The 27,285-nt window shown below is 40.2% G+C and overlaps 1 protein-coding gene and 1 long non-coding RNA gene across 2 annotated transcripts in view; both read left to right on the top strand.

Annotated features, from left to right (window-relative positions):
• Positions 1-286: 286 nt before the first annotated feature.
• The window catches only part of CPE (carboxypeptidase E), a 79,523-nt gene continuing 52,524 nt past the window's right edge, over positions 287-27,285 (top strand). The window contains exon 1 of the mRNA XM_036233979.1: positions 287-670. Coding sequence (XP_036089872.1) covers positions 376-670 — 295 coding nt within the window. The 5' untranslated portion in view covers positions 287-375. The remainder of the gene's footprint in view (positions 671-27,285) is intronic.
• On the top strand, positions 14,060-25,568 carry LOC118612466. Its single transcript, XR_004954967.1, has 2 exons — positions 14,060-15,873; positions 16,197-25,568. It is a non-coding gene; the product is annotated as an uncharacterized LOC118612466 (long non-coding RNA).

The raw sequence follows: 27,285 nt of genomic DNA, 5'->3' as shown, positions 1-27,285 counted from the left end.
TTATTATTATTATTATTACTATTATTATTATTTTGCCACGCGCCATGTCCTGGGTCTGTCAATGATGACGGCAACGTCCCCCAAACCCAGACCTCCGGCCGTCCTGTCCCCCGCGTCGCGCCCGGCGCCGCGTGTCCGAGCGGGGCGCCCCCGGCGGGGCGCGCGGCCCCCGCCGCAGTGGTTCGTCCTGCGGCCCCCCTGGGCGCGGCGGCGGGTAGTGCAGCCCGCGCGGCGCGGCGTCGCCGCTGTCCTCTGGGTGGCCCTCGCGCGCGCGGGCGGGCGGACACGCACTCCGCCCGGGGAAGGTGAGGCGCGAGCAGAGGCGGCCGCGCAGCCCGGGCACCGACCGCGCAGACAAAGGAGGCGGCGGGCGCGATGGCCGGGCGCGGACGCCGCCGGGCGCTGCTGGCGCTGTGCGCCGCGCTGGCCGCGGGCGGGTGGCTGCTGGGCGCCCAGGCGCAGGAGCCCGGCGTGCGGCGGCGGCGGCGGCTGCAGCAGGAGGACGGCATCTCCTTCGAGTACCACCGCTACCCCGAGCTGCGCGAGGCGCTCGTGTCCGTGTGGCTGCAGTGCACCGCCGTCAGCAGGATCTACACGGTGGGGCGCAGCTTCGAGGGCCGCGAGCTCCTGGTCATCGAGCTGTCCGACAACCCCGGGGTCCACGAGCCGGGTAGGCGAGCGCGCGGCCGTCCCGGGGGGCGTCCCCGGGAGCCGCGCGAGGTCGGACTGGAGGCCGTGGCGGCGGGTGGGGGAAAGGATGGAGAGGTGGGCCCAAGGGTGCCCAGGGGGGAACAGGGCGTCTCGGGTGGAAGGTGGGGAGCGGAGGGAGGGATGGCCATGGGGATGAACTTGACCTAGAGCGCTGCGGTCTGCCGGGTCCCAAATCTCTGCTTTCCTCCCGCCTTCCCCCAGCCCTGAGGCCACCTTTTGGCGAGTTTAGGCCAGAAAGGCTGATCGGATGGAGGTAGGAGCACGCAGCAAGCGAATCTGCGCACCCGCCACCGCGGCGGCGGTCACTGTCCCTTCGCCGTGTCAACGACGGGAGGGGATGACGGGGTCCTCAGGAAGGGGGGTGACCTTCCTTGCGGACGCGAGTAGAAAGCTCAGGTGCAGAAGGCAAGGGACTTAGAGGAAAGAGGAAGAGCCATACATCATTCGCTTCCTCGTTTCCAGAGGACCAGGTCGTTGGACCCTGCAGGCGCTGCCTCTCTCTCTCTCCCTGTGCGCGCGTGTCTTCGGGGCACGAGCACTGGGGACGCGCTGGGACTTTCACGGCGACCGGCAGCATCGGGCGGTGGTGTGTGCAGACACGGGGGTCCTCCTCCCGGGGTGGGAAAGTGGCCTCGGGCAGGCATTCGGATTTCGAAGCTGGACGTGACCTTTCTAAGAAAAAAAGGAATATCTCATTTCCCCCCCCCCCCCCAGCTTTTGCCACTTAAGATAAGTGGTTTGTGGCCATGTTTTTATTTCAACTGATGTTCACTTATAGCCATGTTACACATCTTCCTCTTTGAGTGTGTTAAGGCACGCTTCGATTTATATTACATGTGATTCATTTTAAAGAGGCATTTATTACACAATGTTCTTGGGGCTTTTTTTTTTTTTTTTTTTTTTTTTTTCTTCCCCCATGATGTTCCCGCTCTTCAGAACTGATTTAACTCAAGACCAGGTCTTCTGGTAGCAAAGCTACTCTTAGCATAATCCGAGCTAATTTTTCAAGGAGATTATAGGAAAGCTAATGCTAACTTTTGTTTCCAGGTTAGAAGTAAAATTCTAAGCGATGTTACTGTTAGACTGTGTTATGCTTTTGAAAACGAAAACAGTAATTCTTTAGCTTGAATAGCTGGAATATATAGTCCATCGAGATTTGCAAATCTCTCTTTCAGATTTCAGTCTCTATGAGGTAGGAACCTAGCCCAGATCTGTACACAGCAGGCACTCAGTACACATTATGGAAAAACAAACAAACAAACAAACAAAAACAAAGAAAAAAGTCAGTTATTTGCTGAATAACACAGTGTTTTAAAATAAAATGTTTTATTCATCATAAATAAAAGGGAGTTAATTTATTTTGTGAAGGCAAACTCAAAAATGTCTTTTACATTATGTGCTTTATAATCTCTTCTTAAATGAAGGAACTTTAAGGTTATGGTGTTGCTTAATAATAGGATATAAAATGTCTATTCATTGTATTTTTAAAGGTAGAAATAAACTGTTGTGAACATTAAGTAACCACAAAGGCGGTTTTCCTCTCTACCACGTTTAAAGAGGAGATAAGTAAGTTAGAAATCTCCAGGGAACTAGTGCCAGAAAAAAAAAACAAAATTCAACTGAGTTAACTTTAAAGATCTCATTGGCTTTATTCACTGATTTATGAATCGGGCAGCATCCAATCAAGCAGAGAGAAAGAAGCTCCAAGGAGCTGTACAAAATGGAAGACTTTTATAGGCAGAAGGGGGCAGGGGGAAGTTACACTAGACAAAAAAGCAACTTGGTTATTGCAAGGTTATTTTTAGGGGATGGCTGGGGTCTAACAGGAAGGTTATCTAACTGGTGCCAATCAGGCGATCCTGATTGACTGATTTAAGAAAACTAAGGTAAGTCTCAGACTGGTGATGTGGGGCTTAGTTAGCATAAGCGACTCCATTTTGGTCCTTTTGTATTGTTTTTAACACTGGTATTTGGAGAGGTCTGATCAGGGTATAAGTTTGGTAGTACTCGTATGAATTAACTTTTTAGGAAAGTTTTTGATTAAAGAAAGTGTTCACCGTTGTTAGATGACCTTGAAATCCTTTTAGATGGAAATATTTTAAGCAATGAGAAAAGAATATCTCTACTTATCCCGAGGTAGAAATAGATGCTTTCAGTGTTTTTGAGCACGCACTCTAGGTGGCCAGATTCTATGGGCTGGTGGGGGGTAGGATTGAGACATGCCACAGCCCTTGCCTTTTGGGGGAACTGGGAACCAAGAGCTTGAAGGACAGTATAAAGGTATGCAGGGCTGCATACCAAGGAGACCGAGGACATTAGGTCAGGGGGATTCCGTTATTGCATAATGGATGACAAGAAGGCAGGAAACATTTATAGAATACAGGACATTGAAATTTACCAATTCCAGTGTAGCTCATGCACAATGAATATTTTAACAGAGCTCCCTGTTTTTGAAAGAGGGCAACTGTCTTAACTATTTTCACCTTTCGAGTACTATTTTTCTTCAAAATAACATTTCTGATTAAGCTAGTAGAAAATGATATTTAAAGTAAATTCATTTACTTGACTGAAATGTTGATGAAATTGCCCATATTCATTTTATCTTTCAACGAGAAAGAGGTATCAAGTTTGTTAGCTCCCCTAATCTAAATGCTTTTTCTGAATTAAAAAATTTAGCTAACGTGTAAAGATTTAGTTACCATAACAGAAACATTCCCAAAACAAAACGGCATATACACACAAAGGCTTCCCTGAGGTAGAACCAGTGAGTGAGAGGTTTACTTAGATTAGCAGATTATGGACAGAAAACATTTGCTGAAACTACCAGCTCTCGTCCCGAGCAGAAAGAAGTGGTTATCATACTTGTTCGGTGCCAGGTTATGGGGCTGAACTTGAATTTATCTCCTGAAAAAAGATTCATCCTCTCAGATATTCTACATTTGAATTCATTGAAAGGGAAAGAAAATTCCATTTTGAATCGATCAGTGAGGAATCTCCATCCTTACTCAGTCATGACGCCATGGGAATCAGCTCGAATTTTGACTAGCTGAATGTTGGGTCTCAGCTATCGTTTTGTATCACTTCGGAGGCCTGCAAAAATCTACTGGAGGAGAGTCGTGCATATCAGTCATCCTCAAAAAGAACTGTGACTAGGCTTGGCATCAGTCTCATCTCTTCATATATCTGTCGTTAATCTGAACCCCCGATGCGGGACTGGTATAAAGACTGGGCTAAGACTGAGTCTCTGTGCTCGGACCGGCCTCTTGATTTAAGTTCTCAGATGTGTTCCCGTTACATACGATCCCTGCCAGGCCTGATCACATTCCGCATTTTTCTTTCTGTTTGTTTATATTTCATACTTGTAAAATATTTCTATTCATAGAGATTCATGTGCTCAATCTCAAACATATGCTCTCCTGGGCATGCATATCTATCATTGCAATACTCATAAAAGAAACCTTTTTTCATTATGTCAAAGAAATGGAATCCATATTCCCAGATCACTCCTCCTAGAGTTAAACATGAGTAAAGATTAGATTTTTTAAACACTAATTCTTTTACATGTAGTTTAAGATTGCTCTTGGGGAATAAATCTGATTTATAACTAAAATGCTATCTGAGAAACATTCTTTAGAACATAGATTTTTCTCTCTCAAAGTCTGGAATGATTATTTTGGACCCATTCCTCCCAAAATCTGTTAAAATTTAAAGTGTATGAATGCCAGTATGCATTTGCCAAAAATTGTGATGGAACATTTAATGCTGGCAAAATTTCTATATTACAAACAAACATAAAAAGAAGTGGGGATTGTGATTATTTTGTATGACCTCTCTTTATACCAGATTAGTATGTGTTAGTGAGAAATGATTATAATCAAGTAGCCCCTTAAAATTGGCAAATATAGATGTTAGATTCTGGGGAAAGATCTAGATGTACCACATGTGGTCAAGAGTTATTTTTAGACCCAAATGAGTCAGTACAACTCTTGCCAGAAAAAATGTACTTGATTGACACATGATTGGCTAATGGAAGACAGGAAATTGGACTGGCCCCTAACATTATATCCTATGCTAAGAGAAAATAGTCAGCTTTTTGTGGAAACCGATTTGAGAGTGTCAAAAGGATCATCTCCCAGCATCTCCCTTATTGCATAGCATAGAGGTCAAATTTCCACTCTTACAGTCTCTTTCTTGGGAAGAGATATTTTTAACAAATGCAAAAATAGCCCATGTAAGGGGTAACACATAACCCAGCTTTCTCAACATGTATTCAATGGAACATTAGTTCGGCTTCGGTTGATAGGTTAGGTAAGCCAAGATAAACGGGTTTGTATATTGCAAGACTTATCAGAGCCTTTAATATGCCAGTAAATATTTCAGGTCTCCAAATTAGATATATACTATACTATATTTTCCTTCCTTCTCTTACTATGGAAACATTTTTTTTGGAAACTTATTTTTAGGTAGCTTATCTTAGATCTACTGTTACACCAGTTTGAGAAGCAGCATTAATCTATTATCATTCATTATCATATATTAAGGGTTCATTTGGTCATTCTTTAGCAGAGGGACTCATACAGGGAGCTCCTCAGGAGTGGGACACATATATTTTCCATTTTTGCCCATAAACCACCAGCAGAGCGATTTATATAGAACAGGCTCTTAAGAATCATGTTTTATTGAGTTGAGAACATGATTCTGAGGCAACAGGCATAGTTCGGATAATTTCGATTGGAGAAATTAAAGTAACAAATACAGTCCAATTATTTGATTGTTAAGTAGCTTCATGCTTTTAACTTCTGTTTGCCTCTTTTTCTTGTCTATAAAATAAGAGTACGTTAAAAACTCATACCTCGCAGAGTGGCTATGAGATCAAAGTAATACAGATTATAGGAAAGAATTCAATGAAGTTGCTTGCATGTAGTTGTAAAGATGGGCTAATTTGTTAAAATTTTTCTCCACTCGAGTCAGTCTGGAAAACGAGCTCCTTCGGAGTAGGCCCGCTTGGCTGCCGAATGTTTACCTGTTACGATGATGGTTTTGCACAAGCCCAGCTACTAGCCCCGAAGAACTCTTCCCCTCTCGGCACTTTTCCTTGTTCCCAAATATTTGCTCTCTATCCGTTTTTGAAATGCGGGCCATTCCTGCTTTCCTTCAGTCTGATGTCTTATTCTGCTTTATTCTCAAACAATGCAGCGTTCTTCATTATTTGAGAATGTCTTTCTGGTTGTTCCTTCGGGTTGCCAAATAAATAGGGCAATTCTAGCATTTACTCTGGCAAACTAACTTATTTTCCTAAACAATTGATCATGAAACTGCTCAAGTCTGGGCTCATTTATTCTTTTACCGACTCATTTGTAAGGGAAAGATCTTCGAAATCTCCCGGGTCACCCCTCTCTAGTTTTCTTACCGCCCACTGGGGTCCTTTTTTTTTTTGTGTTTCCATAGTTTTTTGTAGAGCTGTAACCTAATGATTTATGGAAGAAGCTTTGCTGTCATGGGACCTGAGTTTAAATCCTGTCTCTTCTGATCTTTAACTACGTGCTCTTGGACAAGCCAGTCAACTTCTAAGTCCCAAATTCATCATCTATGAAATGACAATAATGTGATGAATAAATGAAGAAGTCACCATAAAATTCTTAATTCAATATGCATCAGCAATTATTATTATTACGTCTCTATGGCATTATCCATTGTTCGTCTAAGTGTGCCCCCAGGAGACTGTGAGCTTTTTGTGGTTCAGGGATTGTAATTTGTTCATTTCTTTATCCCAAATGCCTAGTACTATGCTCGGGACATAGTGGCCGCTCAGTGAATGTTTGTGGAATAAATGAAATTTCTCAAACTGGCAAAAATGCGCGTCGCAAAACGAAGCCGTACCAAAGGTCAGCGTTGATGTTATGCATGTTAGCATGCCAGCAGCGTGGTGACAAATAAAGGACAGACGTGGTACTTTCCCTATGCGTATATTTATATTAATGTGACGCATCCAGTTTGCGCAATGGAGACATCTCCCAACTGCGCGTCTTTTCAAGTGTTAGCCATGTGCTCGCTGTCTTTGTTGTCTGTTACGGCTCTTTTCCTCTTCGCCTCTTTCCTCTGGAGGCATTTTAGGGCGTTAAACTGCTTTCGAAGTGTTAAAAATAAAAGTTCTAAAGATAATCAGTAAAAATTTACTTAGTAAAACTCCTGACCTTTTAAAAATCTGCATGGGCCCTTAATCCTGAGAGCTGTGAACTGTCTCGCAAGTGGAAGTCAGGTATCTCCCCTCGTGAAATGGCACTCAAATCGAGCACTTGATAGTGACATTGTAAGAGGAGGTTTATCTGATGGGTCAAAACGAGCTCAGATTTGAAACATGTTTAAAATTGTTCTTTCCTTCCCCTCTCATTAATTAGTGGAGTTCCTGCCAGTCCGTTGCTCTGTGAATGTTCTCTTTCTTTTAAAATTCAGGATATGGTGTTTTGTAAGCAGTACAGCAGCCAGCTCTTTCTAATGCAATGTGGCCTCAGAGAAGAGCCTGTTTGTGTTACCAGTACCTTTTATTATTTTCAGAGGATTTACCTATATCTTTAACTGTCCCCAATTCATAATTAAAGGGTAGGGTGGCTTATGTTACGGGATTGACTCTTAAAAAGATATGTGATGCTCTAATTATGATAGTAAACCCTGCAACAACTTTCTACTGCCAGTTAACATTTTGTTTTTTTAGAAATCTGTTTACTATAAAATCACTACTGAGCATGATAGCCCTATAATAATAATGTCACCAAATGCTGGTTCGTGTGCCCAACGTTTCAAAAGGCCAAAACTCATAATGTCAGAATTTGGCGTAAGGAAAAGTTTGTTGATCTAGACGGCGTCAACGGAGAATATGAGAGACTTAGCAATGCCTCAGGTTCATCTTGTTGGCTGGACTAGGTCAAGGGTTTTTAACGGGTCTGGGGGACAGGTATGTAGGGGTGCTGGTGGGGCAAGTTTGAATCGGGGGACCTTGGAACTTGGCCATTTATGGTAAGGGACATTAGCACTGGGTCTTCTGGACAACAGACTGTTTGCTTCTGAAAGAGTTCCATCGTCAAGTTCCGGTTACACCCCGGTTATACCCTGGTCCTTCGGGTCCCCGTCTGTGTGTTTATGTAGAACTGAGACTTCGGTTTCAGGTACAGGTGGAGGTCCAAGTTCTCTTTCCTCTGTGGGTGCAGATCACTTATTTGAAAAAGGAGACTAAATAAAAAATAAATAAATAAAATGAGATGAAATAGAGCCCTTATCAGGTTGCTAAAAAAAAAAAAATTCCCTGGTTATTCCTGTGGTTATGGTGTGTCAAAGTATTTGGGAAAAACAGTTACGTGTTTGCATGTTCAGGCAGCTACTTGTATGTTCAGATCCCAAAGTGATGCCATCTCATTTGACCTGCCCAGTTTCTCTTCCCACACACCCTGAAGTATTCCAAACCAGAAAATCTTTCCTTAGTCTGTATTTGCTATTCACTGCCATTGTGAAATTTTTTCCTCCAAGAAACACTTTGTTTCTACATCTTGGTTCACCAACTCACACGAATCAGTCATCATAAGCTTTGATCATGAGTTCAGGACAGTAAAACTTCAAGTCTAAAGTTTGGACTGTCACCTCCCAGAACCACGGTCTGAATGCCAGTCTTTTTTGTAGCCGATGGGTAATTTTCACAACAGCCTTTTCTCATGACCCTTACAAAAAATTGCCGCGTGGCGTTCCAAGCTAAAGTCAGCTTTCCAATATGAAAAGAAAATATATGCTTTTGTCGACATAGCTAATACTTTCCATTTAATTTAGAGCATATTTAATGAATATCCCTGAGGTGTATGCGATTTTACTTTACCTGCCAGTCACCCCTTCAGGCAGAGCCTTTGCCCGTTTTGAAATGCGTTATTTCATTTCTCGCCTTGGATTCACTTTGTCACCCACATTGAGCTTAACCGACATACTGTCTAACCACTGAGCACATCACCAGATTCTGCAACATACGTACTGCATAGAGATGCAAGGGTCCAAGGGTTCTTTGTACTGTTCTTGATGTAGCAAAATAAAGACAATATCTGTTGGGGAAGCTACTGGAAATGTTAGACGTTTGCACAATAAAATGATTGTTGTCCTTTGCGTGTTTCAGGTGCAGCGTTGGACATGTGATTTTAAAGTACAACCGTCCGGTTGAAATGGCTTCATTTGTCTCAAGTCGTGACATTGTTTAGCACAGATCGGTAAAGTTTATTGGAGGAAACCGGTCTTATTCATTGTGGGAACTCAGTAAATGTTAAGCCAGATTCTCCACAGAATCGGCATCATGGGAATGAAGTCAAAGCACTTTTGGAAACTCTACTAACTCTACGAAATCAAAAGGACCTTTATAGTGCTCGCACGATGAGAAGTACGCTTGCTAGATGTGTTTCTCAAGAGTCAAATTCAGTTTTTGGAACATGCCAAAGCAATATAAAATACAGACATAATTCTAGATGTTTAGTGAATATGGCGTATAGACAAATAGACTAAAATACTATATAGACATACAGGTTTTGTCTAAGCCTTGGTGATGGCAAGAAAATTATGAGTGGAGCAGTCACTTTAAATTATTTTAAATTTCAAATCGATGTACATATTTACAGATTTCACTTGCCTCTATAAAATAGCTTTCACGTCTCTCTCTCTCTCTCTCTCTCTGTCTCTCTCTCTCTCTCTTTTTTACTTCTCTCCATAGATAGTATCAGAAATTGAAGAGTTTTCCCTTTTATCTAAGTGGCTTATTCTTCTTAAAAAATTATTTCTCAAAATTTTTTTTTCTTGGATATCGTTGCCTTCTCTAACGATGGTCAGGTAGTATATCAGGGTTTTACATATTTGGCCAAATTTGCCTTTACTTTCATGTGAAGATCCTGAGGTGTACGCTTTGAGCTAGTTTGGAGAACCTAAAGGATTAATGTGACCCCACATTTTCTCTTCCTCTTCCCTCTTTGGCTTTTCTTCCCTTCTGAGGATATTAAAATTAGAAAGAGTAGTCATCCGAGTATCAGTTGGGAGCCTTTGGTCTGACAATGCCGGGCCACACACACAGAGGGATGTGTACGGCTTCCTTTGCTGTCAACCATTTATTCCAAAGCTCTCTATCTCTTTATGAACAACCTCCAGCTTGGTCCTTAAGGGCTTTTCCGTACCTATTACAGTTGAGGAGTTGGATAGTATTGATCATTATGGGCACTTAAAGATACAGAAAGAATTTGCCCATTGTTGAAAAGAAGCATTTAAAAGAAAAATCAGAAATGTAAATTGTCTTTTTTTTTAAAGTTTTTTTTAAAGATTTTTTTAAAGAATTTTTTAAAAAGATTTCTCAGCCATCTCAATTAATTCTCTATAAAATGCATGCAAATTGCTTTAATTTATGCATTGGGAAATGCATATATATATTAAGCAAATATATTAAGAATAGTTACACTATAAAAAAGACAGGTAACTTGAGGAGTTTATTTTTTAAGAGGGTTATTTTTAGAAGGTTTCCTGGAGATGTAGGGAGAACCATCCGAGGCGTAAGACAGACAGGTTCATTTTGGTTAAGGCTGTCCTGCCTCTGTTTATCAAACGGAGGCAGCCTAGAAAGAGCCTCAGGCCCTGGCTTCCACGTCCCTAGCCCTCTCCATTTCATTCCTGACCCAGAGTTGAAAATGAGGCTTCAAAATATATTTGTGAATTCGGTTACAAGTCAGCAGTTTACAGCCTTGCTTGTGACTAAGTTCCCTTCTCTCCAGGGGACCGATCACCCGTCTCTCTAGTTTCTTAATCTATTTGCCAAACATACTAAAACAGAAGGTCGTGGTGACCATATCTCCATTTGTATATTAAACCGTATAGTTATTTGGCATGTAAATATTATTAAAATGTGCCTCAACTAATGAACGAACAAGTCCAAATGTCTAATGAAAATGATAATTTCTGTTAAATTTGGGACACCTTTTCAAAATGTCAGTGGCCACATTGTAAAGCGATGTGTCCTCCCATTTGTTTAAAGGGAGATTTTCCAACTTCTCTGTCTTCTCTTGGACCAAGACCATGACTGCACGTTTCAGTGTGGACTCTTTGGTGTGTGTTGGTTCCTTGGTGGGTTCTCCGTGCATTGTGGAAAGTGACGAATGAATGAACAGTTCAGAATGAAGGACACACGTCTTAGACAGAGTTACGTACACTTGGAGAAGCCGTGAACTATGGGCGTGGAAGTACACCCTCTCTTCACCACGCGGCCGATAGTTCTGTCAACACCCCGTTCTTCCTTCACTGTGAGCTTGAGGAGAGGGGAGCCATCTGAGGCGTTGTCACAGTGCCTGGCACGTGTACTTTATTACAAACTGGATCCGATATTAATGGCCGCCCGTAGCCTGGTCCTGATTCTTGTTCTGGTCCTGTCTACACAGAGCCCTGGCTTTGTGTGGCCTCTTGATTTGCTTCTTGGATGCAGGTCCTTGTTAAATGCTCAGCCACAACACTCAGGCTGCTTTTTTTTTTTTTTTTTTTTGTATTAGAACAAAAATCCTAGGTGCAGAGGGCTCACAGTTATCAGCAGGATGATCCTGGATGCTGTGACTCCTGAATCAGACAAGGCCACAAGTGACATTTAACATTTGAGCGAAGACCACCTCAGTATTTAGAAGACTTGTGTGGTCCTATCAAACAGGATAATGAAAAGAAGGAAAAATTCTTTGGAATAGGATGGAACATAATTATTTTAAGAACCACGGAAGTGCAATGTCAACATAGTGGCATGGTCACCTGGGAGGTAATTACCGACTCTGATTCGTCTTGATAATTAGATAATCGTAGGACATAAACCTAGGGCAATGTCATCACCACTCTCCTCTTCAAATTTTAGAGTCCATGAAATAGAAATGATATAAAAATGTTCAATGCGGCAGGCGAGGTGGTGAGAAAAATTGCCCAGGATCTCTGCACCCTCAGATGTCACATTTGTCTAGAACATCAGTAGTCACTTGAGGTGGTGACCTCCTTACCCACCACATCCTTTTGAGAAGGTAACCCCAAAACTGTGTCATTTGCCATGGCTCTTTCTTTTTTTGGGTAAGAATCTTCAAGGAGAGTTAGAAACCTCTGTACAGTTGGGATTTTAAGGGCTTTTAAAACTTAAAGTGTTCATTAGAATTTGGTAGGCTCTAGTGTCTGCAGGTTAATTTAGTAATTCCTGTAGAAAAATGCGTCACTGAGTAATCATTTCAATTATGATTTTTAAGTTGGAATTTTAACAAGTTTGCACACGGTATTAGAACATTTAAGAGAACGTAAGAATCATCATGATTTAAGAGAACTTGCTCATCATCATGTTATTTAAGAAGTGGGGAATGTTTATCAGTCAGTCCAACAAAGTGCTTCAAAAGGGAATTGAATATATTAAATTTATATTTACAGTTTGAAATTTTAAAGATAATTTGATTAAGCAACCAAGCTTCCTTTTAAGGTGATTATACATTCTGCTAGATTTGAGAATAGGTCAATATGATTTTTAAATTGAACTTAAATCCTATGGAAGAACTAGGATTTTGAATTTATAATTTGTAACTGTTAAATTCAATACTTATTTTTAAAAACCAAATTAATTTCCAACTCTTTTCTTTTCACGTAAGTCACCAAAAAAGCTTTTACTTGACATTAGCTTCTGCATGCAGCAGCTCAGAGCTCAGTCCTGAAAACAGGGACCCACCTCTTCTGAAATTTTTTTTTTGCTTTCAAATGTGTGAGCTGCAGGAGGTTTTGAAGGTGTTGAACATGTGCGCAGCACCTGATAAAATGCCTCCTCTGTGTTGATGAATGGGGAGGAGTCTGTGAGCTTTCCTCAAATTATCCTTTGAATGAGAACGAAGAATGGGCTGAGTGTTGCTTGGGAAAAGTCTCACTAAAATACATACCTGGTCTTCGGTTGGTGCCAGTGTTCCCTAGTCCCGTGTGGCATCTGGGACTAGTAGAATTTCATGTTTTCATGTGTGTGAGTTACACACAATTTTACTGTTCCTCTCAAACCCATTTCAGCTCCTAATTTTGTTCTCCAGTGGTCCCTGTGGGCTAAACTGGAGAAACTTTATTAAAAGAGTATATTAATTTTACTCACGTGTCAGAATTGGTGGGCAGGATGTCGAGGACAACTCCAAGCCTTGCATTAGCAATAAAAACCATGAACAATGTGGTAATTATTTTCAATATTTTTGAAACATCTTTTCCGTTACTTCTAGACTTCTATGTATGCTTTTTATAGTCAATTCAGATTGCTGGGTAGATGGGTGCTGAGGGTACCTTATTCTGTTCCAAGAAACATTTCCCCTTCTCTTTCAACTCCATTTCAATTTGCACAAATTGTATCTTCAAAAAATTACATGTAGCTGTCAGGAACATCAAATATTTTCTTCTGAAGAGTTTTAAAACTCTTGTCCTCGTCGCTGTCGTTATTCTAACATTGAATCTGAACTGTTGGTTGCTCTAATTCTCTGACCCGCGTGTACAGGGAGAGGGAATGAATGAGAATGTGTTTCTTGAATGTACAGATGGGTGAGACCGGCTGGCATTTTCCCCACGATTCATAGAATAAAAGTCATGTGTTCACGGGCTCTGTAAAGCCAGTAGCATAAGCGAAACATTCATGCCTCCGCCAACATATCCAGGAGGCTAAGAAGGCTCTTATTCGTAGAACATACCATGTTTTCCATGACGTTCTCAGTTCCTAGGCCAAAGTACTAAGAACACTTTATCATCAAAAAGGTACTACGAACAACTTTACAGGTATAAATCACTCTAGTTGAGCAAATTACCAAGAAAACGAAAGACATTTTATTCACTAGGCATTTCAAAATATCAGAGAGAAATGCTTTTAAACCAGTTTCCATTTGGAAATCAAATTCTGAGTAGTAGAGGGTGGTAAATGAAGTGTATTTTTTATTAATGTATATATGATTATATTTATAATGCTAAAGAACTTATTTCCAATAATGACCAAGTTCTGTTGTATAAGTGACATACTGCAAATTGAAGAGATCCTGACATAAAGGAGCAACAAATAACATATTTTTCCAAGTACTTAATATGATAGTATTGACTCAAATTCTACAGGGTGTTGAGAGAGATACTATCAATGGAGGGATTTTAGAAGGAGGTGGGAATTGGTGCAGGAAAGTAGAAGAGGGGACTTCATTTTATGCTGGTGGAACAGGGGTACCCAACCCTCGGGCCATGGACTGGTACTGGTCCATGTTAGGAACCAGGCCGCACAGCAGGATGTGAGCAGCGGGCAAGCGAGCGAAGCTTCATCTGCATCTGCAGCCTCTCCCCAGCACTAGCATCACCGCCTCAGCTCCGCCTCAGATCATCAGGCATTAGATTCTCAGAGGAGCACCGGTCCCTGGTGCCAAAAAGTTTGGGGACCGCTGCAGTAGAAGGTCATTCACTCTTCTCGTGTCTTTTTCTTCACTGTCCCCAATGGCGGTAACATGTAAGTATTCAATAAGTGTTGTGGCAGACAATTACATTCCATTGACATATGACATTTCCACCTCGTTAGAGAGCACGTAGTTTTTAGGGTGTTGTCCTTTGGCGTTGACCTCCCTCGCCAGGAGGGTAAAACTGTTGATGGAGATTATGGTAACATTCTCTTTAGATGTAAATTAAGCATATAATTTAACACAATTATATTATACACATCAAATAATTATAAATATAATTAATTACGTTAAGCATTAAGTATACGATATCATATGGTTATGTTATATATCATATAATTATATTATGCATATAATATGTATTATATTGTACTAAGCAACAATTGATTACCAATACTTTACCCCCCTCCCAGGTATCTATTTTTTAAATCAATTAATTAATTTTTTATGGTGACATTGGTTAACGACATCCGATAAGTTTCAGCTGTGCACTTTAACAGCAGGGCATATATCCGTTTACACTGTGCGTTCACCTCCCATGGTTAGATTTCTTTCTATCACATATTTGACCCCTTTTACCCCTTCTACCTCCCCCCTGTCCCCTACCACTAGTCCATTGTCCATGTCCATGAGTCTCCGTTTGTCTTGTTCATTTGTTGCTTTTAGGTTTATATTCCACACGTAAGTGATATCATGTGATTTTCAACTTTTTATGTCTGGCTTATCTCACTTAGCATGGTTATCTAGAGGTCTGTCCATGCTGTTGCAAGTGGTGGTATTTCATCTCTTCTTATGGCTGAGGAATATTCCAGGTGTCTGTTTTCGAACATTCTCTAGTAAGTCATGGACTAAAAAGAAATTAGGTAGCTTTGATTTTGTTAGGTCGATTTCCAGCAGTTAACTATAGCTCAGGTAGTATTCTGTTTTGGTAATTCATTTTAAAACCTACGTTTAACAACACAATACCAACAAAAGTAAGAGCAACAACAAAAAAGTGATGTATTTTGCATATCAAAGGAGAACGCAGCTCATAGCTTTTCTCCCTGCACTGACAATCTGGAACCTTCCTCCAGCTGCGTCTGTCTAATGCTCGAATAATGATCATGGAGCTTGTCAGATGCTTTCGGGAAAGAAAGTCACTATGCGGAAATATTTAGTATTTAACTAATTTTTCCAATTATAGGTTTTTGATTAGGGGACATTTATTTTGAATTACTCCTAACCTTAAACCCAATCTTCATTAGTATTACATAGAATTGTGAAACATTAGAATTATAGATTTTTTTTTTTTTCCTAGCTGAAAAGAACTCTGTCATTTAAGCACGAGCTTAAACTGAGCTTCAGAGAGAGATTAAACACCCTGCCCAGCGTGGTGTAACTTAGGAGGCCCATTTCCTGACATGTAGTTAGGCATTCTTTTGAGAATATTTCCCACAGCAATGTATACAGATGGAGGAATAAACATAACTATTTCTTATGTAGACATTGAGGGTCATGAGCTATGTAGATGGACTGCAGTCTGTGAGGGAGTTTACAGGAACGTAACTTTTCAGTGTATTTTCAATTCCTTAGAGCAGTTTCCAGACCACGTGTCGTAAAGGAGTATGGGCATGCCTGAGGTGATGGACAGGGCCTGAGGTGGTGGGAGAGTGTGTCGAGTGGCAAAAAATCAGGAAAGGAGAGAAATAGATCACTTCAGCATACTGTAAGTATATATACAGAGAATATTATTTTTCTTGGCAGTAGAATCCACTCTCTAGGAAGAAACACGCTTTTGTTGAAAGACTGCTCTGAGGATCTCTTTTGAGGCCTGGGCTGAGGAATTGGCCAAATCGAATAAAAAAAGGAGGGGACCGTTTTGAGAGGCTCTGCGTGGTGGTGGTGAGTCAGAGGAGAGAAAGACTTAATGGCTGGCTGGTGGTTTAGGAGAAACTCCGGGGATTACAGAAGCAGTGATGGAGGCGTCAGCAGAATCTGCTGTGCTCCGTGATGCAGTGTGGAGTAGATTCCTTTGAAATCTCGTTTCAGGATGAGCACTGGCAAAACCAGAGGCTGTCCTAGGACGGCCGGGTACATGTCAGTTACGACACGTGAGGACCAGCTAACGAGGATCACATGTGCGCCGTTCCCCAGCGCTTCCTAGAATGAATACACACGGGCAGCGTTTGGGAAATGAAAGCCAGACATCTCCCACCTCACTGATGACTTACAGTAAAGTCTGAGATCCCTGAGTCAGGCCTTGGTCCCCGGAGGACGTAAGCTCTGGGAGAGGGCCTTGGGAGGATGCTGTGGTTTGTACGGGTGTTGGGGATCGTGTGAGCCATGCAGAAGGAATCATGAGTTGTTGGAGGTTAGAATATAAATAACTGAAATCGGGTAAGGTTTCCTTTTTAAAAAACAGTACTTGCGTAGACCTGTTCATGTATTGACATTAAATTTTAAGTGAAAAAAGTTATTTGTGGTAAAGAACATCACATATTTGTTGAGAATTTTTTCAAACTAACAATCAGCACATAGTTTCTTCTTTCTTTCTCTCTCTTTATTTTATTTTATTTATTTTTTTATGGATAGATTTTTATGGCAACCACCATAGTCAGGCTTCAGAACTGTTTCATCACCCCGAAAAGTCCCTCACGGTTACAACCCCCTTCCACTCCTAATCACTAGTATCCATTGATCTGTCCTCTAGTCACGTAATTTTGCCTATTCCGGACGTTATATAAATGGAATCATACTGTATATAATCTTTCGAGACTGATTTTTTATAAACACAATATAACGCCTTCGAGAGGCATCCATGTAATGGCAAGCATGTATCGATAACTTGCTCCTTTTGATAGCTGTATGACTATACGACAGTTTCTCTTTTTAAACTGCCAATGGACATTAAGTTATTTTCCGTTTTTAGAAATGATGACTAGACCGGCTGTGAAGGTTCATGAACAGGTTTTTACATGACCGCGGGCTCTACTGTGTCCATTGCCACCAGCGCTGTTGTAAGAGCCCCAGGCGGGCACTTAGAACGCGGCCACATCTTGGCTATTATATACATAGTGCTGCAGTGAGCATAGGGTTGCGTATATCTTTTTGAGTTCTTTTCTTGGATTTCTTCAGATGAGTCCCCACAAGTGGAATTGCTGGGTCGTAAAGTGGTTCTGTTTTTCATTTTCTGAGGAACCTCCAAACGTTGAATTCTCTTTTCTCCACATCCTCACCAACACTTGCCGTTTATTGATTTTTTGGCGATAACCACTCTGACAGGTGTGAGGTGATACAATAGTACATAGTTTCTTAAAAGAACATTAGCTCCGTATTTGAGAATGTTTTATAAAGCACATGACAGTGGTATAGGAGTTATCGATGTTCTATTCCATATCTAATTCATAGCCTATATTAAAAAGAATAAATATGTATAGGAACTATACTTGGAATAAAGCACTCCCTTAAATTATGGTACAGAAAACAGTAGTACGCAGTATTACAAGAATTTGAGAATATATAGGAAATATATGTGGTTGAAATTTTTTTACCACTTGAGAAACTCTACCAAGATGATTAGATGATAAATTCTGTTGATAATTCATAGTCAGGATATGGCTAAGCCAAAAAAATAAAAAATAAAGCCCGAATCTTCAGGTTGATGCCTGAGTGAGAGGGTGTGTTCTCATGAGCAGGAAATGGGTTAGTAAATACAATGAAAACACTTGAGATAATGTCACAGCGAATTCTGGGCAAAATAACTTCCCTTCGATTATCATATTATTTCAGGTGAAAGTATTTGGTCTGAATTATTCAGACAATTGCCTTAACTCTCCATTTGATATGTGCATAGTCATTAACTTTGGACGTTAAAGAGAGTGGGAGTCTGGGAGCCTAATCAAGTGCAAGATAAGAAAGAGGGGACCAGGAAGAAAGTTCTATGTGTGTTGAAGGTCAGTGAATAATATACTGTAATGATCTGATTGGGCAGTTTTTATTAGCAGCCATTTCTTTGCCAGACTAATAAAAAGCGACGTTTTTTGGGTTGCTTTCCAAGTTCTCTTACTTGGATTCGAAAAAACAGAAAAGAGTGTGGATCAAGTTTCATCTCGTTTCTTGCTTTCTGTTAAGTTATATACTCAGCTTAGAAACCGAACAGACAGCTTAGGATAAAACTTGAAATTGTAAATGCCTGTGCGTTGTAGATGGTTCAAAGGTATTATGTGATATTTTGCATATAGGAAATTATACAGGACTCTTGGGAAATGTTTTGTAAATCTCAGAGAATGCCAACTGGGCACGTCAAGGCCCAGATGCCCAAAGTACTTCAGAAGGAGAACTAAAGAAACCTTATAGTGGCGGGTTTATGGCAGCCTCGCAGGTACAAGACAGAGGACTGGGCTAATTCTAAAATGAAGAGGCATCCTTCTTTGTTGTAAGTGAATAAAAAACTAGATTGGCTTTTATCCAGTCAGTTATTCTAAGACCATTGCTACTTTTTTTTTCTCTTCACAAAAAGGGCATTTTTTCCCCTCCTCATAAAAAGGAGGCACCTCAAAGATGTTCCATTTATTTCTCTCTCTTTTTTCCACCTCCTTTCAAAAGAAAAAAGTGTATGTGTGTGTGTGTGTGTGTGTGTGTGTGTGTGTGTAATTCTAATATAGCAGAATTTTCGTGAAAACATATGTTTCAGATAATTACGTGTGTTCTTTGCGTAGTGAGGTTTTTGCTCCCCGAATTAGTTCTCGCAGCCATGGTAACTGGGCCCAGGGATCTCACATGAGGGAGGAGATGCTGTGTCAGACTCACCACGGTCTCTCTGTTGTAACTTCTGCCACCTGCCTTGAGGTGGCTCTTAGAAAGTGAGCCATCAAATGTCAGCAATGTCACATAAGAAGTTAAGATAATTAAGATGGTTAAAGAGATTCAGACAGACACGGAGACATAATTTATAAAAGAAGAAAGCGAAGCAAACATAAAAACAGAAAGTAGAAATAAGGTAGAAAATGAAGTTTAAATGTGACATAGAAAGGCTAAACGAAAATATTTAAATATTATGAAGATAATGGGCGTTTAATTTTTTATTTTTTGCTCATGCTTGTATAATCCTTAGTATATGCCCCACACTGTTTAAAGGCTTAACTCATCTCATCTTTAACTCTTCTAGGGTTGGTACGATTATTATCCTCAACCTACATATCAGGAAACTAAGGCATAGCGAGTTAAGTGATTTGTTTAACATCACAAGCAAAACCAAGATTAGAATGTATATGTACATAATATTCGTTACACTGTTAACTAGATACATAAAATCAGCACGTCAGACACCTATTTGCTCGCTTTCTTCTGGGACTAGCTCCTTTCTTCTTCCTTTCTCTTTGTTTTTCCAAGTCATTTCCCTCCCATGTGATCTGAGTGGGAGCCGTGTTCTTAGACACCCCCTCTCCTTGCTTTCAAAGCATGCTTTCCCCCTACCCTTCCAGGATATCTTGACTGCAATATATTTCCAAGCATTATCTCAGCCTCTCTGTGTTTTCATCAGGCAAAACAAGATCATCTCCCTTAGGGCAGATTATTTCAGCTTAAAAATAAAACTATTAAAAGTGAGATTTAATTGTTATTTCAAACATTCATATTAGATAACTTAGAGGCTGATAACAAGAAGAGTATAATTCTGGCCTTTTTCACATTATTTATTTCCTTGGTTAATTTTTTTAAAATCAGATATAATATTAATAACAGACTGATAAGAGAATGCACCGGTGAAAATTTTTTAAGACGTTAACACTTGTCATTATATTTAGGATTATCAGTCTACAAGTGCTTGCACGTACACATATGGACATACCTTTAAACGGAGTATGTTTATCTCGGATTCAGGAAAGTTAGAAACTGAGTGTAAATAAATATTTTTAAATGGAAGGGTAAGTGGCTTCTCAGGTAGACCCGATTTGGGATGAGTGAAAAGACTTAGGCAGTTACTTTTGCTACAGTATCTGATCATCACAGAGTGGAGGATGCTGGAGTATTTAACATGGGTGGCTCATTTTACTTGAAAATCCAATATTTTTTCTGAAGTAAGTGTTGCCATGGCGACAGAATGGCTTAGTAACTGAAGACTCATTTCATTGGTTGAGTGCAGACTCGGTTGTTGAGTAGCATTAATATGTTGCTTCCTGCTCTTTTTTTTTTTTTTTTTTTTTTTTATTGAGGAGACCATCTGGCATTAGCAGTATTTAAAGATACAGCTCCGTTAGAGAAGGGATGCTGGGTGGCACACACTGAGGTGTTAAAAATAAGTTTTGCGGGCATTGGTTGTTTTAACTAATCGATGACTGAGACGTTCCATGTCAGTCACTGCCTCGTATAGCCAAGTAATTCATAAGTCTAGGCTCTGACCCTGGGAACCAAAGGGCTTTGCCTTTGAGCTTGCTTATGGTTTACAAGTGTATTTGCCTAAATAAACACCTGAACATGATCGTATTACTTTTGATGCGCCTCAAAAGGAACCCACTTGATAAACTGTTTTCTCCCATTATGGGTCCATACACCGTATAGGAGTGTATTTTTAAAATGATTATGGGGATGTTTCGTATGTTAGAACACCAGTAAGAATACGGCAAGTACTGTAAGGGAAATACAAAGCGAAGTCTGAGATTAAAGAATGGAGGAAGGGCCATTCAATAAGGATGCCCAGACGCCCCTGGGGAAGAAGTGGTGCCTACTTGGCCTGGATCGTAGCCAGTATCGACGAAGAGAGGATTCTAGAAGAAGCGGTAGCATTCATTAAAGTTATAACACTAGCCTCTCTGAGAGCGGGTTCCAAGGGAGTGTTCAGAGAATAACCACAGCCTACTTTGTGTCTAGACCTTATTCTCCTCCACCAGTGTACCTAGGCTCCAGTTTTTCTACATCCTCCCAAACTTGTTATTTTCTGTTATTTTGGTGATGGCCATCCCACTGGATGTGAAATGGTATCTCATGGTGGTTTGGACATGTGCTTCTCTAGTGGTTAATGATTTTAAGCATCTTTTCATGTACGTTTTGGCCATATGTATATCTTCTTTGGAGAAATGTGTTTTCAGATCTTTTGCCCAGTTTCTATGGGCTATTTTTCTTCTTATTGTGGAGTCGTAAAGAGTTCTTTACATATTCTGCAATCGAGTTCCTTATCGGATGCCAGATTTGGAAAACTTTTCTCCTATTCTGTGGATTTTCTCTTCACTTTCTTGATGGTAGTCTCTGAAGCACTAACCTTTTTAATTTTGAACTAATCCTATTGATTTCTTTTCTTTCCTTCCTTGTACTTTTGGTATCATATCTAAGAAGCCATTGCGTAACCAAGGTCACGAAGATTTATACCTACGTTTTCTTCTAAGAGTTTTCTGCTTAGGTCTTCAGTCCATTTTGAGGTGATTTTTATACAGGGGTTCAATGCTCTTCTTTTGCATGTGGGTATCCAGTTGTCCTAGCACTATTTATCGAAAAGACTATTCTTTTTAAAAAATCACCCTCCCTCACAATATTTTCACCTACCATGAGTGAGTTTTATTGGTTTCCTTAGGTACCAAGGATTGCTGTAAATCTCTGAGGCCAAACTTTTCTAATTTCTAAATACTATAGTTCATTTAGACTTTAGGCTAGTCTAGTAACCTTCGTGTTACTGAGTTTCATGAAATTTTATTGTGGCCTCAGTATTACCAAGTACACATAATCTTAGGGCTGTGTACCAGTTGCCCCTCTTTCTGAAATACTTTTGTTTGTCGATCATACAAGCCTTTTGAATTAATTAATTTTAAAGAAATCACTGGGTCAGCCTTTTATTATCATTATCATCATTATTATTATTTACGCCTGCAGCACCTGGTCTTCCTAGGTGGTCTCCCATTCAAGTACTAACCAGGCCCAACCTTGCTTAGCTTCTGAGATCAGGTGTTGGGCTTGTTCGGGATGGCATGGACATAGACCATGGACTGTGGCTTCACTGGGGCATGAACCCAGGACTTTCTGCGTGTAAAGCAGACATGCTAACCACTGCACTATGGAACCACGTCCAACATTGGGTCAGTCTTGAACTGTCTGAACAATTCACTCAGAAGCCCAACTTCAATTTATAAAGGGTCCAAAAAAAAAAAAACAAAAACAAAAACAAAACACTGAAGCCCAGAACTATGGACCAATCTCTTTTTGATGCAGTCTAATTATTAAAGGTCTTATTTATTCACAGCTGTGCCCAAAGTAGAAGTCACACCCGTGCTGGGTGAGTCAACAAAAAAGACCAGGAACTCTCAGCTGCCAAAGACCCAGCTATTAATGGAGATTTATTTTTATTACATGCTTGGAACCTTGTCATCCCAGAAGGTGCTAAAATAGAATCTCAGTACTACCTGGTTTAGGAGGCAAGGGTTTTGCAAGTTTTCAGCTATTAAAAAAAATGAAAAGAAAAGGCGACAAAGGGGAGGGGACCATATTTGTCTGTGTTTGTTCCTTTCTCGGAATGGAAGGCGCAGTAACTTATTAGAAGATATTTTAAAGGCCTAGCTGAGAACCCGGGATTAGTTTGGAAAATGAGAGAATTTTGCTCAAAATTATCATTATTTTTTAATTTATGGTACTACCATGCCTCGCGTGTGTGTGTGCGTGGATGTGTGTGTGCGTGCCCTGTGTATGTGTCTGTGTTGGGGTCCGCTCTCTGGGGGGTGCTGTGGGATCTGAGGCTAAAGGACAACAATCCAGCAGAAAGCCTCGTTTCAGGGGGGTGTCAAAGGTCGTTTCCGGGCTTTACTGGTAGAAGAATCCAGGACCCGAGAGAGCTGACTAGAGGACATTACACAGTCTTTCCAGTGTTAAAGGAAATGAGGAAGTGATTCGGTATCACCTTAGGGGATCTTGACCACAGCATTACTTAAGACAAAAATCTAGCCCATTGGTTCTGAGAGTTGGCTTCATTCTTCTCTCTGGAGGAAACTGTTTCTCCCTTTTTCTCCTCTTTAAAAAGAAATTATTAAAACAAAAAAAGGCATTACTGAAAGGGGAGTTTGTTTTAGTAGTGTTAAGAGAGATGCTATCAGCACTTGTTCATTTAAAAATGGACATTCTCTGTCAACTTTTCCCCTTCCTTCTTTCCTTCTTTCCTTCCTTTATTTATTTTTTTTTCATTTTCTCTCCTTCCCCTCTCTTCCCTGCTCTTACCTCCTTTCCACTCCTTTCCTTTCCATGTTCCCTTGATCCCTTGTTTTATTTAGTTTATCTCATTCAGTGGAGCTCAAAGTCAACCATCTGGTAGAACATACTTGACATTCTACACAGCTGGTCAATCAGTGCCATATAAGTTGCTCGACCACCGGCCAAGAATGGCCTTGATCAATGAATGTACATTCCCCTCCTTGTTCTTCACCGAATGAAGATGAAGCCAGCCGGCTTTCTCCTCTTTTTTGGGGTATGGTCACTTGAATTCCGATTCCTTAGAGTACACAGTGAAAACGTTGTGAAGTTCTTGGAGCAGTTTTTCTCACGGGAACAGGTGTAGAGTACATGGAAAACACATTCCGTTTATCTGATCAAATGGTTAATGCAGTCCTTTTATTCAAAGGAAAGAGTGTGCTCTTACTTAGGGTAAACGGCAAATTGTTCGGTGGGTCCTGGTTCTGCTAGATGAAACACGACTTGTGTTGCTGATGATTCAAGGAGAAAACCTTTCTTCGCCAGGGGAGAGGAGCAGTGGGAGGAAGAGAGTGGAGCTGGACTGTCTCTAAATGCTTCCACGAGAGTAAAACTACCTCTTTAAATATGAAAGCACTTTCTGTCCGCAAGGGAAATCATCTTTAGGGGGTGGGGAATCATTCATAACTTATGGGACAGCAAACGGCTGCTTAGCATAACCATTGGCTGAGCTGATGTGTCTTTAAAGGTGTTGAACCTAAGGGACAACTTTTCTAGTGGAATGACATCTGTCCACATGCAGAGCAGGGTCAGATGATTTCAGAGGGGCATGGGGACCCCTAGCTAGCCTGAAAATTAGGCTTTCCAAATGCGTTCAACAGAAGAGGTTTCGTTCTAAAGGGTAAGAGCACATTATGGAAAAGCCAAGCAAGAAACAGAAGAGAAGGATGTCGACTTAGTTTAATGTTCAAAAGAAAACAGATCTGTGGTTAACGTACAGACTGTGGATTTTTAAAAAATATAGTCTGGTGGTAAGGAGAACTTTAGACAGTAAATATATTTTATACTTACAGGAATAGCATACAATTACATAATGCTATTTAACTTTCAAATAAATATTAACATTAGCAAGCACTTCCTGCATATTAGGGCAAATTCTAGATGCTGGAGATAAGGCAATAAGTAAAACAGACATCATTCCGTTAAATCCTCTCAGCAAACCTCGTGGATCGGGTACCAGTATTATTTCTATTTCACCTGTTAGGATGGCGAGGCCCAGGGAGGGCACACGGCTTGCCCCGAGTCTCATAGCTGGGAGGTAGAGGCGTCAGCAGTAAGCCCCAGGCTTCCCTGTTCCAGAGCCTTCTCTGCCACACAGTAGTCCTGTCTTACCCAGTAGTCCCTGTCATCCTAAGAACAAGGCAGGGCGTGTGTTTGTCTTCACATTTGAAACATACGAAAATACAAAAAAAAAAAAAATTAAAAATGACTTATTTAGACTTGTATGTCAGAAAGAAGTTCTAGAGCCTTCTCCGTCTCTTGCCTTGCCTGATGACTCCGTCTTCATCGTCAGCCTCCACCGGCCACACCTCTCTATTTCCATTGCAATTGCATGTTCTCCACTTCCTTCCCTAGACTGGAAACCCCACGAGGAGGTGGCAAAGGGGAGAGCGGAGGGGAGAGGGATGGGGCTCTCCTCGCAGTTCTCTCTAGCACCCGGCAGGGTTTCAGCAAAGGCGATTCATTAATCCATTTACTTCTGGACATACTTGAAAACTGGCCAGCCGTCCATCTTTCTGAAAAGTATAGTCCAAGACCTTTCTGACCATGAGGGCAGAGCAAGTGATCTTCCATTTATAAATATTTATGATCCTGTTTTAGGTTAAATTATTAATGGCATTTGGAGAAATCTTCTATTTTTAACATGGGCAAGAAGAATGTTCAGTTTGAAACATCCTGAGCTTGCTAGCGTACTGGGAAAAAAGTCTTAGCTTTGTTGTTTTCTCAAAAAATTATGTATATATTTAATATAATAACAAAATAAAATTCAAATCGGAGTTAGAATTTTTAAAACTATGTAATTCACATTTTAAGCTTTTACTATTTCATTAGTTTTCTTAAAACAACTTTAAGGATGACTGCTAAAGAGGGTCTTCATCTATCAAATTGATCAGATGAGTGTATCTTGAAAACAGTTCTGTGTCTTTGGATAACATCTATTTTATGCCAAAGAAAGCTTTTTTTTTTTTTTTTTTTTTTTTAGGACAAATAAAAACCAAGCTATAAATTTTTAAGAATCTCATAATGAATAAGATGACCTACTTTAAAGAAGGGTACATTAAAATAATATGAGTATATTTGTACACAATTTAAGGCTAGATATTTTTATTTGAAAACCTAAATTTATCATGCTTCTGAAAATAGTTTTTATGTAAGAAAAATAAAAACAATGATGTAATCAGGGAGCTAGGAACATTTTCTTGCATAAATTGTGGGTGCGAATTAACAGCCTGAACAGTATTCTTTTGTAAGCTACCTGGCTCCATCATTATAATATTTTGATGAAAATCAACTGTTGTGCAATTTGTTCGAAGACATGTTGAACAACAATAACCTGGATTAAATATACATATAATATTATCTATAATATTACATGTATTATATATGTATGTGTGTATATATATATATATATATATATATATATATATATATATATATATATTAAGTAGGGTAACCCTTACCAGACCCACCAGAAGTAACACTACATGTAAAAGAGAGAATTCAAACTCGGCTTTGGTTCTCCAGTTCTAGGCATGACTTCATGTTTTCTTTGAAACTCAGGTGCTGGACTCGGTGAGGGATGTTCCCATCTGTACTTACCTCCCAGCTCAGCCAGCATCCACACTCCTGGACCAGCTCCCTTATATGAGTGAGACCAATATAGCTTAAAGCAAGGAAGATGTAAGCAAACTCTCTGGCCTCCTTAATAAAACTAGGCCCTGTCTTTTCGTCGGTGATAAGAGGGAGTAGGTGCATGGGGAGGTGTGGTGTTGATGGTTATGGAATTTGGGACAGTGTCCAATTCTGCTTAATTTGGACTTGTTTTTAAGTGAGCGATTTTCTTAAAAGTTAGTGTAGCCATATAAAAATGTTTGGACTAAGTTAAATGTAATTTCTTTGATACCGTTGGATGGCAGTTGATTTAGAAACAGAGCTATTTATTATTGATCAATATCTATGGGCCAAGCCTTCATATGAATTACCTTCTTTAATAAAACAATCTAATGAAGTAGGAATTGTACTTCCATTTTTACTGACAAAGAAACATACTCAGAGGGATTAATTAACTTTAGGGTTGCAAAACTAACAAAAAGTAGAGCTGGGAGCTATTCGTTCATTCATTCATACACAAATATTTATTGGCAGTTAAGTGTGAAACATTGGTTTGGTCTTTTCTGATGGTAACCATTGCATTTTACTTAGAACCATGATTTTAATTCTAGAAAGCTGTGTAGACAGGAACACTAATTAAATAGATCACATCAGCATAAATGTGAAACCTCACCATTTTACATTTTACTCATCCAAAGTGTCTAGGCCTTAAAGTTAATTTCTTTTATTATAACTTTAATATCTTGTTTGCCTTTTTTCTTTCCCTCCCTTCCTTCCTTCCTTCCTTCCTTCCTTCCTTCCTTCCTTCCTTCCTTCCTTCCTTCCTTCCTTCCTTCCTTCCTTCCTTTCTTTCTTTCTTTCTTTCTTATTTATTTATTTTTACCATTGTATCCCCAGCCCCTAGAACAGTACCTTGAGCATGATGGGCACTTAGTAAAATAATTATAGTGGATGAGAAAAATTAGAACCATAAATCATTTTCTGTTCAGTATTAACAAAGTCTGACTTTTTTTTTTCTTGGTTCTGTATAAAGGACATTTCACTGGGTGTGAATTATGAAGGACTTCAAGGATCAAATTCACGC

This window comes from Rousettus aegyptiacus, unplaced genomic scaffold (assembly GCF_014176215.1).
Source record: "Rousettus aegyptiacus isolate mRouAeg1 unplaced genomic scaffold, mRouAeg1.p scaffold_m13_p_16, whole genome shotgun sequence".
NCBI lineage: Eukaryota > Metazoa > Chordata > Mammalia > Chiroptera > Pteropodidae > Rousettus > Rousettus aegyptiacus.
Note: the sequence above shows the minus strand (reverse complement) of the source record. Positions and strands in the feature narration are given on the sequence as shown.